Source organism: Corvus moneduloides, chromosome 3 (genome assembly GCF_009650955.1).
Source record: "Corvus moneduloides isolate bCorMon1 chromosome 3, bCorMon1.pri, whole genome shotgun sequence".
NCBI classification, from domain to species: domain Eukaryota; kingdom Metazoa; phylum Chordata; class Aves; order Passeriformes; family Corvidae; genus Corvus; species Corvus moneduloides.
Window position 1 is genome coordinate 1,610,928 of NC_045478.1, and position 16,800 is coordinate 1,627,727.

The 16,800-nt window shown below is 55.2% G+C and overlaps 1 protein-coding gene and 1 long non-coding RNA gene across 4 annotated transcripts in view; both read right to left on the bottom strand.

The window, feature by feature from the left end:
* NCOA1 (nuclear receptor coactivator 1) overlaps positions 1 to 16,800 on the bottom strand; it is a 116,408-nt gene that overhangs the window by 59,802 nt on the left and 39,806 nt on the right. For all 3 annotated transcript variants that reach the window (XM_032103370.1, XM_032103371.1, XM_032103373.1), the window contains exons 5-9: positions 11,748 to 11,842; positions 8,324 to 8,501; positions 6,513 to 6,692; positions 3,311 to 3,406; positions 2,467 to 2,607 (exon numbers count right to left, since the gene is read on the bottom strand). In XM_032103370.1, the coding sequence (XP_031959261.1) occupies positions 2,467 to 2,607; positions 3,311 to 3,406; positions 6,513 to 6,692; positions 8,324 to 8,501; positions 11,748 to 11,842 (690 nt within the window). The remainder of the gene's footprint in view (positions 1 to 2,466; positions 2,608 to 3,310; positions 3,407 to 6,512; positions 6,693 to 8,323; positions 8,502 to 11,747; positions 11,843 to 16,800) is intronic.
* Positions 71 to 2,224, bottom strand: LOC116441464. Its single transcript, XR_004239081.1, has 3 exons — positions 1,443 to 2,224; positions 1,253 to 1,272; positions 71 to 1,081 (listed from the first exon to the last, which is right to left on the bottom strand). It is a non-coding gene; the product is annotated as an uncharacterized LOC116441464 (long non-coding RNA).

Here is a 16,800-nt window from a genome sequence, read left to right on the forward strand (position 1 = left end):
CACGGAGCCGTCACTCAGCGTGAAGCGGTACGAGGGGCTGAAGGCCGTGCCCCGGGTCATCACTGAGGGGAAAAGTCACTGAATCCCGGGAAAATCCCAGCAAAATTCCAAGGAAATACCAATCTGATCTCAACTGAATCCCAAAAACCCCAATCCAACGCCAACTCAATCCCAAAAACCCCAACAGGGCACAGGGAGGATCAGCACAGAGCCGTCGCTCAGAGTGAAGCAGGTGAAGGGCTGAGGGTGGTGTCAGGGCCATCACTGAGGGGAAAACACCTAAATCCTGGGAAAATCCTGACAAAATCCCAATCCAATCCCAATCTAATCCCAAAAATCCCAATCTAATGCTATTAAATCCCAAAAACCCCAACAGGGCACAGGGAGGATCAGCACGGAGCCGTCGCTCAGCGTGAAGCAGGTGAAGGGCTGAGGGTGGGGTCAGGGTCATCACTGAGGGGAAAAACACCTAAATCCTGGGAAAATCCTGGCAAAATCATAAGGAAATACCAATCTGATCTCAACTGAATCCCAAAAACCCCAATCCAACGCCAACTCAATCCCAAAAACCCCAACAGGGCACAGGGAGGATCAGCACGGAGCCGTCGCTCAGCGTGAAGCAGGCAAAGGGCTGAGGGTGGTGTCAGGGCCATCACTGAGGGGAAAAACACCTAAATCCTGGGAAAATCCTGACAAAATCCCAATCCAATCCCAATCTAATCCCAAAAATCCCAATCTAATGCTATTAAATCCCAAAAACCCCAACAGGGCACAGGGAGGATCAGCACGGAGCCGTCGCTCAGCATGAAGCAGGCAAAGGGCTGAGGGTGGTGTCAGGGTCATCACTGAGGGGAAAAACACCTAAATCCTGGGAAAATCCCAGCAAAATTCCAAGGAAATACCAATCTGACCTCAACTGAATCCCAAAAACCCCAATTCAATGCCAACTCAATCCCAAAAATCCCAACAGGGCATAGGGAGGATCAGCACGGAGCCGTCGCTCAGAGTGAAGCAGGTGAAGGGCTGAGGGTGGTGTCAGGGCCATCACTGAGGGGAAAAACACCTAAATCCTGGGAAAATCCTGACAAAATCCCAATCCAATCCCAATCTAATCCCAAAAACCCCAATCTAATGCTAATTAAATCCTAAAAACCCCAACAGGGCACAGGGAGGATCAGCACGGAGCCGTCGCTCAGCGTGAAGCAGGTGAAGGGCTGAGGGTGGGGTCAGGGCCATCACTGAGGGGAAAAACACCTAAATCCTGGGAAAATCCTGACAAAATCCCAATCCAATCCCAATCTAATCCCAAAAATCCCAATCTAATGCTATTAAATCTCAAAAACCCCAACAGGGCACAGGGAGGATCAGCACGGAGCCGTCGCTCAGCGTGAAGCAGGTGAAGGGCTGAGGGTGGGGTCAGGGTCATCACTGAGGGGAAAAACACCTAAATCCTGGGAAAATCCCAGCAAAATTCCAAGGAAACACCAATCTGACCTCAACTGAATCCCAAAAACCCCAATCCAATGCCAGCTCAATCCCAAAAACCCCAACAGGGCACAGGGAGGATCAGCACGGAGCCGTCGCTCAGCGTGAGGTGGGCAAAGGGCGGAGGGTGGTGTCAGGGTCATCACTGAGGGGAAAAACACCTAAATCCTGGGAAAATCCCAGCAAAATTCCAAGGAAACACCAATCTGACCTCAATTGAATCCCAAAAACCCCAATCCAACGCCAACTCAATCCCAAAAACCCCAACAGGGCACAGGGAGGATCAGCACGGAGCCGTCGCTCAGAGTGAAGCAGGTGAAGGGCTGAGGGTGGTGTCAGGGCCATCACTGAGGGGAAAAACACCTAAATCCTGGGAAAATCCCAGCAAAATCCCAATCCAATCCCAATCTAACCCCAAAAATCCCTGTCTAATGCTATTAAATCCCAAAAACCCCAATAAGACCCAGGGAGGATCAGCACGGAGCCATCGATCAGCATGAAGCAGCCGAGGGGCTGAAGGCTGTGCAGGGGTCACCACTGAGGGGAAAAACACCTAAATCCTGGGAAAATCCTGACAAAATCCCAATCCAATCCCAAAAATCCCAATCTAATGCTATTAAATCCCAAAAACCCCAACAGGGCACAGGGAGGATGAGCATGGAGCCGTCGCTCAGCGTGAAGCAGGCAAAGGGCTGAGGCTGGTATCAGGGCCATCCCTGAGGGAAAAAACCCCTAAATCCCAGGAAAACCCCAGCAAAATCCCAACAAAATCCCAATCCAACCCCAAAAACCCCGAGAGAAGCCATGGAAAACCCCCCTGGCATAACCCCGCTCCCAAAAAACCCCACACTGACCCCACAGCCACAGGGCCGGAATTGCCGCCGTTTCTCCGCCGCTTCCCAACCCGCCCTGGAAAACCCCGAATGCGGCGCTCCCGTTCCTCCCAGGAGAACATTCCCAGCGGGAAGCGGCTCCCGGTACCTTCTTGGAAGAGCTGCTTGGCGTAGGAGGGCTCCCGGCCCTGGGGCTGGAAGAAGGCGTAGATGCATTTCCGGACCAGATCCTCCCAGCCCGTCCTGCCGGCGGCGCGCAGCGAGCTGGTGTCGATGGAGATGATTTTTCCTGGGAAAAGGAGCGGGAGGAAGAGGCCGTTGGAAAATCGGAGTGTCCGAGGAAAGGCTGGAGCAGCCTGGGATCATCAGGGGAGGTGCCGGCCTTGGAATGGGATGGGATTGAAGCTGCGTGGATCCCAGCCAAAGCATTCCGGGACTGTGGGATGCAGGAGGCTCCGAATCCATGGCCAGGGGTTTTTCTGGAAGTCGGGGATGGGCAAGGGAAGGGAGAGCCTTCCTGGAGTGCCGAGATTCCCAGGGAAGGGCCTGGAGGCCGGAATTCCTTCCCACAGAGGAGTCGGGCTGGGGCTGGATCCAATGGCAGGCTGGGAGAGGCGGGAATGGAGGGATTTCCCTGGGAAAGGGGAGCTCGGGCTGGGATCTTGGGAAGGAATTCCCGGCTGCGCTGGAATTCCCAGAGAATCCCTGGGAGCATCCAAGGAAAGGCTGGAGCAGCCTGGGATCATCATGGGGTTGGAATGGGATTTCAGCTCTGTGGATCCCACCCAAAGCATTCCGGAATTCCACAATTCCCATCTTTTCAACCTCAACACCCCCAAAATGCCCGGAAGTGCCTGCAGGGATTTGGGTCCCACTGACGTTTCCGACCACGCAGCCCCGAGCTTTTCCATGTGGGAAGAGCTTTGGGATCCTGCCCTTTCCTTCCGGCAGCGTTGCCGGAGCCAGGATTCCCGGGATTCCTGGGAATTCACCTGTGGTGTCCTGCTTGGTGACGAAGGACTCGGCCGGGGCTTGGGCGGCCGGGCGGGGCAACCTCCGGGCGATGCAGATCAGACACGACTGGAAATCTGGGAAAAACAGCGGGAAAAACACCGGGAATGCCAAAAGCGTTCCCAAGCACCGCTCGGAATTCCGGGTTTTAATTCCAATCTCGCTCCCGGGATGATTCCCTGCCCTGGAAGTGTTTCCCTGCAGGAATTCTCCATCCCTGCAGAGGAAATGGGATCGAAATTCCCGGATGTTGGTCGGGAAAAGCTTGGAGGAATTAGTTGTGGAGATTTCCGGGATCTGGTGGGGTTGGGACAAGAGAATTCCAGGCTAAAAGCAGGGATTGTTGGGATTTGGCCAAGAAACACCGGGAATTGTCCCTTCCGGTCAGGATCTCCGGTGGGAATTGCAGGATTCATCGCGGGAATGGGATGGGAAAGGATGGATGGGACAGGGAACGAGACCGGGAGTGGGAAAGCAGCGAGGGATCCAGGCCCGTCCAGAATCCCATCCCAATCCCAGTCCTGAATCCCATCCCGATCCCAGTCTGGAATTCCGTCCCGATCCCAGTCTGGAATTCCGTCCCGATCCCAGTCCTGAATCCCATCCCAATCCCGGTCCGGAATCCCAACCCAATCCCAGTCCTGAATCCCATCCCGATCCCAGTCTGGAATTCCGTCCCGATCCCAGTCTGGAATTCCGTCCCAATCCCAGTCCTGAATCCATCCCGATCCCGGTCTGGAATCCCAACCCAATCCCAGTCCTGAATCCATCCCGATCCCAGTCCTGAATCCCATCCCAATCCCAGTCCTGAATCCCAACCCAATCCCAGTCCTGAATCCCATCCCGATCCCAGTCCTGAATCCCATCCCGATCCCAGTCCGGAATCCCAACCCAATCCCAGTCCTGAATCCCATCCCGATCCCAGTCCTGAATCCCATCCCGATCCCAGTCCGGAATCCCATCCCGATCCCAGTCCTGAATCCCAACCCAATCCCAGTCCTGAATCCCATCCCGATCCCAGTCCGGAATCCCATCCCAATCCCAGTCCTGAATCCCATCCCAATCCCAGTCCGGAATGCCATCCTGACCCCAGTCCTGAATCCCATCCCTTTCCCAGTCTGGAATCCCATCCCAATCCCATCCCATCCCAACCCCAATCCCAATCCCAATCCCGCTCCATCCCATCTCAATCCTGCCCTGCCACTCCATCCCAAGACCAACCCAACAGTGCTGCATTTCCATCCCATCCCAATCCCAGTTCTCCACTCCCATCCCATCCCATCTCATCCCATCCCACCCTATGGATCCCCTCCCATCCCAATCCTCCACTCCCATCCCACCCCACCCTATGGATCCCATCCCATCTCATCCCATCCCATCCCATCCCATCCCATCCCATCCTATGGATCCCATCCCAATCCCATCCCATCCCATCCTACGGATCCCATCCCATCGCGTTCCATCCCATCCCACCCCATGGATCCCATCCCAATCCCATCCCATCCCATCCCACCCCACCCTATGGATCCCATCCCATCTCATCTCATCCCATCCCATCCCATCCCATTCCATCCCATCCCATCCCATCCTATGGATCCCATCCCATCCCATCCCATCCCATCCTATGGATCCCATCCCATCGCGTTCCATCCCAATCCCACCCCATGGATCCCATCCCAATCCCATCCCAATCCCATCCCAATCCCATCCCATGGATCCCATCCCATCCATCCTACACTGCCATCCCATCCCAATCCCATCCCAATCCCATCCCAATCCCAATCCCATCCCAATCCCATCCCATCCCATCCCACCCCATGGATCCCATCCCATCCTATGGATCCCATCCCATCGCATTCCATCCCATCCCACCCCATGGATCCCATCGCATTCCATCCCATCCCAATCCCATCCCATCCCACCCCATGGATCCCATCCCACCCCATGGATCCCATCCCATCCTATGGATCCCATCCCATCTCATCTCATCCCATCCCATCCCATCCCATTCCATCCCATCCTATGGATCCCATCCCAATCCCATCCCACCCCACCCTATGGATCCCATCCCATCTCATCCCATCCCATCCCATCCCATTCCATCCCATCCTATGGATCCCATCCCAATCCCATCCCATCCCATCCTATGGATCCCATCCCATCGCGTTCCATCCCATCCCACCCCATGGATCCCATCCCATCCCATCCCATCCCATCCCACCCCATGGATCCCATCCCATCGCGTTCCATCCCATCCCACCCCATGGATCCCATCCCATCGCGTTCCATCCCATCCCACCCCACGGATCCCATCCCAATCCCATCCCAATCCCATCCCAATCCCATCCCATCCCATGGATCCCATCCCATCCCATGGATCCCATCCCATCCCACCCCATGGATCCCATCCCATCCTATGGATCCCATCCCATCCCATCCTATGGATCCCATCCCATCCCATCCCATCCCACCCCATGGATCCCATCCCAATCCCATCCCAATCCCATCCCATGGATCCCATCCCATCCTATGGATCCCATCCCATCCCATCCCATCCCAATCCCATCCCAATACCATTCCATCCCACCCCATGGATCCCATCCCAATCCCATCCCAATCCCATCCCATGGATCCCATCCCATCCTATGGATCCCATCCCATCCCATCCCATCCCATCCCAATCCCATCCCACGGATCCCATCCCATCCCATCCCATCCCATCCCATCCCATCCCATGGATCCCATCCCACCCCATGGATCCCATCCCATCCCATCCCATCCCATCCCATCCCATGGATCCCATCCCATCCATCCTACACTGCCATCCCATCCCAAACCCATTCCAATCCCATCCCATCCCATCCCATCCCATCCCATCCCAATCCCATCCCAATCCCATCCCATCCCATCCCCTGGATCCCATCCCATCCCATCCCATCCCAATCCCATCCCAATCCCATCCCATCCCATCCCATCCCATCCCATCCCAATCCCATCCCAATCCCATCCCATCCCACCCCCTGGATCCCATCCCATCCCATCCCATCCCACCCCATGGACCCCACCCCATCCCACCCCATCCCCTCCACCCCGCACTGCCATCCCAATCCCAATCCCAATCCTCCCCTCCCACCCCCCCCACCCCCCGGGAATCCCGGAGATCCCTGGGAATCTTTTCCGCACCTTCTCCCTCCTCCTTGAAGGACTTGGGCTGGGACACGGTGAAGCACTGCATCACCTCGTAGCGCTGCCGCGCTTCCTGGTTTTCCGAGCCCGCCTCGTCCGGGGGCCGGATCAGCATCCGGCAGCTGAACGTGTGGCTGCTGCGGCGGGAGGCCTCCTGCGGCCACGGAACGCCGTTCACTGGGAAAAATCCGGGAAAAACCGGCATTGACGGAGCTGCCGCGGCAGGAATCCCCATTGCCAGAGATCCCTGGGGTTGAAGGAAGTGGAGCCACTGGAATTCCCAAAGATCCTTGGGGTTTAGGAAGCAGAACCCAGCTGGAATTCCCAAAAATCCCTGGGGTTTAAGGGGTAAAAATCCAGCTGGAATTCCCAAAGATCCCTGGGGTTTAAGGAGCAGAACTCAGCTGGAATTCCCAAAGATCCCTGGGATTTAAGGAGCAGAACCCAGCTGGAATTCCCAAAGATCCCTGGGGTTTAAGGGGTAAAAATCCAGCCGGAATTCCCAAAAATCCCTGGGGTTTAAGGGATAAAAATCCAGCTGGAATTCCCAAAGATCCCTGGGGTTTAAGGGATAAAAATCCAGCCGGAATTCCCAAAAATCCCTGGGGTTTAAGGAGTAAAAATCCAGCCGGAATTCCCAAAGATCCCTGGGGTTTAAGGGGTAAAAATCCAGCCGGAATTCCCAAAGATCCCTGGGGTTTAAGGAGTAAAAATCCAGCCGGAATTCCCAAAGATCCCTGGGTTTAATGGATAAAAATCCAGCCAGAATTCCCAAAGATCCCTGGGGTTTAATGGATAAAAATCCAGCCAGAATTCCCAAACATCCCTGGGGTTTAAGGGGTAAAAATCCAGCTGGAATTCCCAAACATCCCTGGGGTTTAAGGAGTAAAAATCCAGCCGGAATTCCCATCCCTTTCCCATCCCCGTTCCCATCCCCATTTCTGTTCCCACTCCCAGTTCCTGTTTCCGTTCCCATCCCCATCCCCATTCCCAGTTCCTGTTCCCATTCCTGTTCCCATTCCCCCTCCCATTCCCATTCTCTTTCCCATCTCCATCCCCATCCCCATCTCCAGTCCCATTCCCATTCCCATCCAATTTCCATTCCCATTCCCATCCCCATTCCCATTCCCATCCAATCTCCATCCCCATCCCATCCCATCCCATCCCATCCCCATCCCCATCCCCATTCCCATTCCCATTCCCATCCAATTTCCATTCCCATCCCCATTCCCATCCCCATTCCCATTCCCATTCCCATCCAATTCCCATCCCCATCCCCATCCCCATTCCCATTCCCATCCAATTCCCATCCCCATCCCCATCCCCATTCCCATTCCCATCCAATTTCCATTCCCATCCCCATTCCCATTCCCATTCCCATCCCCATCCCATCCCCATCCCATCCCCATCCCCATTCCCATTCCCATTCCCATCCAATTTCCATTCCCATCCCCATTCCCATTCCCATTCCCATCCCCATCCCGTCCCCATCCCCATCCCCATCCCACCCCATTCCCATTCCCATTCCCATCCAATTCCCATCCCCATCCCCATCCCCATTCCCATTCCCATCCAATTTCCATTCCCATCCCCATTCCCATTCCCATTCCCATCCCCATCCCATCCCCATCCCCATTCCCATTCCCATCCCCATCCCCATCCCCATCCCCATTCCCATTCCCATTCCCATCCAATTCCCATCCCCATTCCCATCCCCATCCCCATCCCACCCCATTCCCATCCCCATCCCCATCCCCATCCCCGTTTCCCATCCCCGTCCCCGTTCCCGTTCCCGCTCTTTCCCGTACCCAGGGATTTGGGCAGCAGGTTCTTGACGAACTCGGCGTGGTCTCCCACGTGCAGGATGCTGTAGACGCTGCTGTTCATCAGCTCCTCCTGCCCGTATCCCAGATATCCCGTCACGTTCTCCGACACGAACACGATCCGCCCTTCCCGGTTCACCACGAAGAAGAAGCCGTCCAAGGCCTGCAACGGCAACGCCGCCCCTTCCAGAGCCTCTTCCCGGAGATCCCGCGACATCCCGCGAGATGCCGCCGAAAGGCCGGAGGGAGCGCGGAGCGCCCAGGAGCTTCCGGGAAAGATCGGCTGGATTCCGGCTCCGGGCCGGGATTCCAGGTGGGATGGTGGGTTCGGGTCCTGGAATCCCGGGATTCCAGGTGGGATGGTGGGTTTGGGTCCTGGAATCCCGGGATTCCAGGGGGGATGGTGGGTTCGGGTGCTGGAATCCCGGGATTCCAGGGGAGATGGTGGGTTCGGGTGCTGGAATCCCGGGATTCCAGGGGGGATGGTGGGTTCGGGTGCTGGAATCCCGGGATTCCAGGTGGGATGGTGGGTTTGGGTGCTGGAATCCCGGGATTCCAGGGGGGATGGTGGGTTTGGGTGCTGGAATCCCGGGATTCCAGGTAGGATCCAAGATCCACCTTGGCTATTCCATGGATTTGGGTCCTGGAATCCTGGGATTCCAGCCAGGATCTAAGACCCACCTTGGTTATTCCTTGAATCCCAGGATTCCAGTTGGGATCAAAGATCCACCTTGGTTATCCATGGGTTTGGGTCCTGGAATCCTGGGATTCCAGGTGGGATCAAGGATCCCCCTTGGTTATTCCATGGAATCCTGGGATTCCAGCCAAGATCAAGGATCCACCTTGGTTATTCCGGGAATCCCAGCATTCCAGCTGGGATGGTGGGTTTGGGTGCTGGAATCCCGGGATTCCAGGGGGGATGGTGGGTTTGGGTGCTGGAATCCCGGGATTCCAGGTGGGATCAAGGATCCACCTTGGTTATTCCATGGATTTGGGTCATGGAATCCCAACATTCCAGCTCAGATCCAAGATCCACCTTGGTTATTCCATGGAAACCCGGGATTCCAGCCAGGGTCAAAGATCCACCTTGGTTATTCCTTGAATCCCAGGATTCCAGTTGGGATCAAAGATCCACCTTGGTTATCCATGGGTTTGGGTCCCGGAATCCCGGGATTCCAGGTGGGATGGTGGGTTTGGGTGCTGGAATCCCAGGATTCCAGGTGGGATCAAGGATCCACCTTGGTTATTCCATGGATTTGGGTCATGGAATCCCAACATTCCAGCTCAGATCCAAGATCCACCTTGGTTATTCCATGGAATCCTGGGATTCCAGCCAAGATCAAGGATCCACCTTGGTTATTCCGGGAATCCCAGCATTCCAGCTGGGATGGTGGGTTTGGGTGCTGGAATCCCGGGATTCCAGGGGGGATGGTGGGTTTGGATGCTGGAATCCCGGGATTCCAGGTGGGATCAAGGATCCACCTTGCTTATTCCATGGATTTGGGTCATGGAATCCCAACATTCCAGCTCAGATCCAAGATCCACCTTGGTTATTCCACGGAATCCCGGGATTCCAGCTCAGATCCAAGATCCACCTTGGTTATCCATGGATTTGGGTCCTGGAATCCCGGGATTCCAGGTGGGATGGTGGGTTTGGGTGCTGGAATCCCGGGATTCCAGGTGGGATCCAAGATCCACCTTGGTTATTCCATGGAATCCTGGGATTCCAGCTCAGATCCAAGATCCACCTTGGTTATCCACGGATTTGGGTCCTGGAATCCCGGGATTCCAGCTGGGATGGTGGGTTTGGGTGCTGGAATCCCGGGATTCCAGGTGGGATCGTGGGTTTAGATCCTGATCCTAATCCTGATCCTAACCCAAATCCCAATCCTAATCCCAATTTAAATCCCAATCCCAAACCCGATCCTAGCCCCATTTAAATCCCAGTGCTGATCCTAATCCCCATTTGAATCCCAATCCTAACCCCAATTTAAATCCCAATCCCGATTCCCTGGGAAATCACGGCCTGAGGAGGAATCCCCCAATCCCAACCTGAGTCCCAATCCCAAATTCCCAGGAAATCACTGACTGAGGAACTGCTCAATCCCAATCCCAATCCCAATTCCCATCCTATTCCTTATTCCAATCCCAATCCCAAACCCAATTCTCCATGGAATCACAGTCGGGGGAGGAACTCCCAATCCCAAACCCAATCCCAATCCCATTCCTTATTCCAATCCCAACCCAATCCCAACCCAACCCCAATCCCAATCCCATTCCTTATTCCAATCCCAATCCCAAACCCAATTCCCCATGGAATCGCAGTCTGGGGAGGAACTCCCAAACCCAAACCCAATCCCAATCCCAATCCCATCCTGATCCTAATCCTGATCCCAATCCCAATCCCAAACCCATCCCAATCCCATCCCAACACCAATCCCGATCCCAATCCCAATCCCATCCCAATCCCATCCCAATTCCAACCCAATCCCAATCCAATCCCAATCCCAATCCCAATCCCAATCCTGATCCTGATCCTGATCCCATTCCAATCCCAATCCCAATCCCAATCCCATCCCAATCCCATCCCAATCCCAATCCCAATCCCATCCCAACCCCATTCCCATCCCAATCCCAATCCCAGTCCAATCCAATCCCAATCCCAATCCCAATCCCAATCCCAATCCCGATTCCGATCCCGATCCCAATCCCAATCCCAATCCCAACCCAATACCCATCCCATCCCAATCGCATCCCATCCCAATCCCAATCCCTATCCCAATTCCCCATGGAATTACAGTCGGGGAGGAACTCCCAATCCCAATCCCGATCCCAATCCCATCCCAATCCCAATCCCGATCCCGATCCCAATCCCAATCCTGATCACAATCCCAATCCCATCCCAACCCCAATCCCATCCCAATCCCAGTCCAATCCAATCCCAATCCCATCCCAATCCCGATTCCGATCCCAATCCTGATCCCAATCCCAACCCAATCCCCATCCCATCCCAATCTCATCCCATCCCAATCTCCATCCCAATTCCCCATGGAATTACAGTCAGGGAGGAACTCCCCAATCCCGATTCCAATCCCAATCCCAATCCCGATCCCGATTCCAATCCCAATCCCAATTCTAATCCCAATCCCATCCCAATCCCAATCCCAATCCCAATCCCATCCCAATCCCAATCCCAATCCCAACCCAATCCCAATCCCAATCCCAATCCCAATCTCCTCCCCTCCCCATTTTCCCAACTCCAGCCCCATCCCAGCCTCCCGGAAATCCCACCCCGCTCCCTCCCGGCCCCGCGCCTCCATCTCCGGCGGCCGAAAATCCGGGATTCATGGATGGAACCCCCCCAAACCCCGGGAATCCCGGCATTCCCGGTTTCCCGTGCAATTCCCACCTCCAGCAGGAGCGGTCCCAGCGATTCCTTCTCGATGACGCCCTGGCTGCTGGAGGAGATGTCGGATTTCTGGACATCGTCGTCCGCCGCTTTCTCTGGAAAAACCGGGAAAAGCGGGAATTTTCAGCCCATGGAACCATTGCGGATCGATCGATCGATCGATCGATCGCCGAGAGGAACCCAATGATTGATCCTTGGGATGTTCCCCATCCCAGCCCGGCCACGACAGAGCCGCTGCCGGGGTTTTTCCCGGATTCGGGAAGCGGGAAAAGGACCAACACGACCCGGATCCGTGGGAAATCCGGGATCCAGGCAGGATTTGGTTTGCCTGGAGTTTCATTCCCGCTTTTCCCGCTCCTCCGGAGGAGTTTGGGTGGATTCATCTCGGGAATGGATCCGGTCGGATCCCAGGGATCGGAGGCAGTCGCGAAAATTCCCCAAAATGGGAATCTCCCAGGGAATTCCTCTGGTGGAGAAATTCCAGCTTTTATTTCATGGAATTCCCGAATTTTTTTGCTACAATCTCAACTTTCAGTGCAGGAAAACAAGCGGGAACGACTTCAAAAAAAACCCGGGAAAACCCCAAAAACCAGGAGAGAGGAACGGCGGGAATGGTCTCCGGGATTTTCCTCGCCTCCCGAATTCCCAGGAAAACGTGGAATGTTCTAGGAGCGACTCCGAAGGAAAGGAACGAACGAGGAGGGGAAAATCCAATCCGGGCGGGAATCTGGGAAAAAAAGGGATCCGAAATCCAAAGTTTCCCGGAGGAAACGGAATATCCCCGGAATTCCATCGGGAATTCCTAAGGAATAACTACCGGGAAGAACTCAGGGAGAACGGGAAAGCGGAGGGAAAAAAACCGGGATGCCGGGAAAATCCCGGGATTTGGCGAGGCCGGGAATGGGAGGAGAGGATCCCAATCCCGGGAATTCCCGCTGGGATTTGTGGCAGGCGCAGCTTTTCCAAGGAATCCGAGCCAGATCCCAAAGAGGGGCGGGAATTTGGGATGGGAGAAATCCCGGATTTCTCCTGGAAAAGCCTCTCCGGGAAGGCTCCGCATTCCAGCCGGGATTTGGGGCTCCAGGAAAAGAGGGAACGGCCTCGGCTCGGATTTATGGGATGGCATCGTGGAGACGCCGGAAGAGCCGGAAATCATGGAATTTTGGGAATTCTGGGCTCCGGGAATCCTCTGGGATCCCACCGCACATCCCAGCCCTTTCCAGGGAATTCTGAGGGGTTTCCCGAGGTTTATTCCCGCCGGGAACGTGCGGTGACCGCGTGACAGTGGGAAGAGCCCAAAATCCTGGAATTTTGGGAATTCCGGGCTCCGGGAATCCTCTGGGATCCCACCTCTCATCCCAGCCCTTTCCAGGGAATTCTGAGGGGTTTCCCGAGGTTTATTCCCGCCGGGAATGCACGGTCACCACGTGACGTCATCGTGGAGACGCGGGAAGGATCCAAAATCGTGGCATTTTGGGAATTCCGGGCTCCGGGAATCCTCCAGGAACCCACCTCACATCCCAGCCCTTTCCATGGAATTCTGAGGGGTTTCCCAAGGTTTATTCCCGCCGGGAACGTGCGGTGACCTCGTGACAGTGGGAAGAGCCCAAAATCCTGGAATTTTGGGAATTCCGGGCTCCGGGAATGTTCTGGGATCCCACCTCTCATCCCAGCCCTTTCCAGGGAATTCTGAGAGGTTTCCCGAGGTTTATTCCCGCCGGGAACGCGCGGTGACCTCATGACGTCATCATGGAGACGCGGGAAGAATCCAAAATCCTGGAATTTTGGGAATTCCGGGTTCTGGGAATCTTCTGGGATCCCACTGCACATCCCAGCCCTTTCCAGGGAATTCTGAGGGGCTTCCTGAGGTTTATTCCCGCCGGGAACGTGCGGTGACCGCGTGGCAGTGGGAAGAGCCCAAAATCCTGGAATTTTGGGAATTCCGGGCTCCGAGAATTCTGGGATCCCACCTCTCATCCCAGCCCTTTCCAGGGAATTCTGAGGGGTTTCCCGAGGTTTATTCCCGCCGGGAACGCGCGGTGACCTCATGACGTCATCATGGAGACGCGGGAAGAATCCAAAATCATGGAATTTTGGGAATTCCGGGTTCTGGGAATTTTCTGGGATCCCACCTCACATCCCAGCTCTTTCCATGGAATTCTGAGGGGTTTCCCGAGGTTTATTCCCGCCGGGAACGCGCAGTGACCTCGTGACAGTGGGAAGAGCCCAAAATCATGGAATTTTGGGAATTCCGGGTTCTGAGAATCTTCTGGGATCCCACTGGACATCCCAGCCCTTTCCAGGGAATTCTGAGGGGCTTCCTGAGGTTTATTCCCGCCGGGAACATGCGGTGACCGCGTGACAGTGGGAAGAATCCAAAATCCTGGAATTTTGGGAATTCCGGGCTCCGGGAATCCTCCGGGATCCCACCTCTCACCCCAGCCCTTTCCATGGAATTCTGAGTGGTTTCCCGAGGTTTATTCCCGCCGGGAACGTGCGGTGACCGCGTGACAGTGGGAAGAATCCAAAATCCTGGAATTTTGGGAATTCCGGGCTCCGGGAATCCTCCGGGATCCCACCTCTCACCCCAGCCCTTTCCAGGGAATTCTGAGAGGTTTCCCGAGGTTTATTCCCGCCGGGAATGCACGGTCACCACGTGACGTCATCGTGGAGACGCGGGAAGGATCCAAAATCATGGAATTTTGGGAATTCTGGGCTCCGGGAATCCTCTGGGATCCCACCTCTCATCCCAGCCCTTTCCAGGGAATTCTGAGGGGCTTCCCGAGGTTTATTCCCGCCGGGAACGCGCGGTGACCTCGTGACGTCATCGTGGAGACGCGGGAAGAATCCAAAATCATGGAATTTTGGGAATTCCGGGCTCTGGGAATTTTCTGGGATCCCACCTCACATCCCAGCTCTTTCCATGGAATTCTGAGGGGTTTCCCGAGGTTTATTCCCGCCGGGAACGCGCGGTGACCTCGTGACAGTGGGAAGAGCCCAAAATCATGGAATTTTGGGAATTCCGGGTTCTGAGAATCTTCTGGGATCCCACTGGACATCCCAGCCCTTTCCAGGGAATTCTGAGGGGCTTCCTGAGGTTTATTCCCGCCGGGAACGTGCGGTGACCTCGTGACAGTGGGAAGAATCCAAAATCCTGGAATTTTGGGAATTCCGGGCTCCGGGAATCCTCCGGGATCCCACCTCTCATCCCAGCCCTTTCCATGGAATTCTGAGGGGTTTCCCGAGGTTTATTCCCGCCGGGAACACGCGGTGACCTCGTGACGTCATCGTGGAGACGCGGGAAGAATCCAAAATCCTGGAATTTTGGGAATTCTGGGCTCCGGGAATCCTCTGGGATCTCACCGCGGCCGCTCCCGGTGGGATTTGTGCTCCGGAATTCCCGGTGAATCCCAGCGGGATCCTGGATCCGGCAGAAGGAACCGGCACAAACCCGGGAATTTCTCTTCCCAGGATTCCTCTGGATTCCCGAGGATCCTTCCCCTCTTCCCAAAATCTCTTCCCGAACCATTTCCCGCCCACCCCTCAACCCAAATCCAAGGATTCGGGCTCTTTTTTGGAAGGAAAATCCTGGAAAATCCGGTCTGGGATGAGCTGGAATCACCCGAATCCCAAATTAACGGCGAGAATTCCCAAAAATTCCCCCTTGGGAATTCTCCAGAGGGAAAATTCCTTCCCCGAGGAGGTTGAATTCCAAGTGGGAATGGGCTGGAATTAAGGATCCTCTTTTTTTCGGGAATTCTCAGACAAAGGAGCTTCCAGGAGCCGGAATTTTTTATGGATAAACGACGGGGAAAAAATTCCAATCGAAAATGCCCGGAAAACGCGGCGGCTCCGTGGATTTGTGGGAGCCAAAAATGGGAATTTCCATGGAAAAACTCCTTTGGGCCGGATTCAAAAACGCCCTCATCCCTAAAAAAAACCTGGAAAACATTCCGGCTGCAATTCCAGCAACATCCTTGCCCCACTCCCATTAAAAATCCAGCCCTTGCTGGCTTTTCCCGGGAATTTCGGGAAAAACCGGGAATTCTTGCCTTGCACATCCCCAAATCCGGGCGTTATTCCCGATATTCCCTGAATTCCCAAAATCCGGGGTTTTTTCCCCGTTTTCTACGGATAAAACCGGATCCGATTCCCAAATCCCAGCGGTGCCTTTGGGATAAATCCAAGGAAACTTGGGATAAATCCCGAATTTTGGCTCTGGAAAACTCGGCGCTCCGGAAAATCGCTCCGTGGATTCTCCGGGATGAGGCTGGAGCCGGCTCTTCCCAGAAATTCCCGCGGAATCCGAGCAGCGGGAACAGCCGGGATGAGGAAAAGCGGGAAGGGCGGAAGGGAGGAGCCCCCTCGGAGCCGGAATCGTTCCCGAGGTTTTCCGAGGCCGCGGCTCCGGAGTTTTTGTTGGAATAAAGAAGTTCCTCGGATGGACGGGATGGGAGATTCCCGCTTTTCCACAAGGATTTTGGGAAAAGCTTTGGAAGCTTCAGCTGGCCATGGGATGATCCCGGAATTCCGGGGGATTTCCTCGCCCGTTCCGCGAGGAAAAGTCGTCGCTTCCCGAAATTTGGGGGTTTCATGGAAAAGCCTCTCGGGAGCGCACGGATTCATCCAAGGCCAGGAATGTGGGATGCTCCTCCTTCGGGAATGCTGGCCTGAATTCCTGGAATTCCAGCCGGGAATCGTTTCCCAGGAAAGGCCCAATCCCAGCGGTTTTCCAGGCACTGTTGGAGCTTTTCCGGGAATTCCGCTCCTCCCGTATCCCAAGATCCCTGATTTTGCTTGGAAAAGCTCGGCCGGGCTCCTCCTCATCCTGGAGATTCCCAAATCCCGGAGAGCTCCACGACCTTTCCCTGATGGCTCCATCCAAGGAAGGGAAGCGGGATTGCCTCAGGATCCGCATGGGAAAATTCCTCCGGAATCAAACAGGAAAAGCTCCTGGAGAGCTGGGAATGTGCGGCTGGGTCAGGGAAGGATCCAGGGAATCCTCGGAGCCGCTTCCCGAGCCTGAAGGGGCTCCAGGAGAGCTGGGATTTGG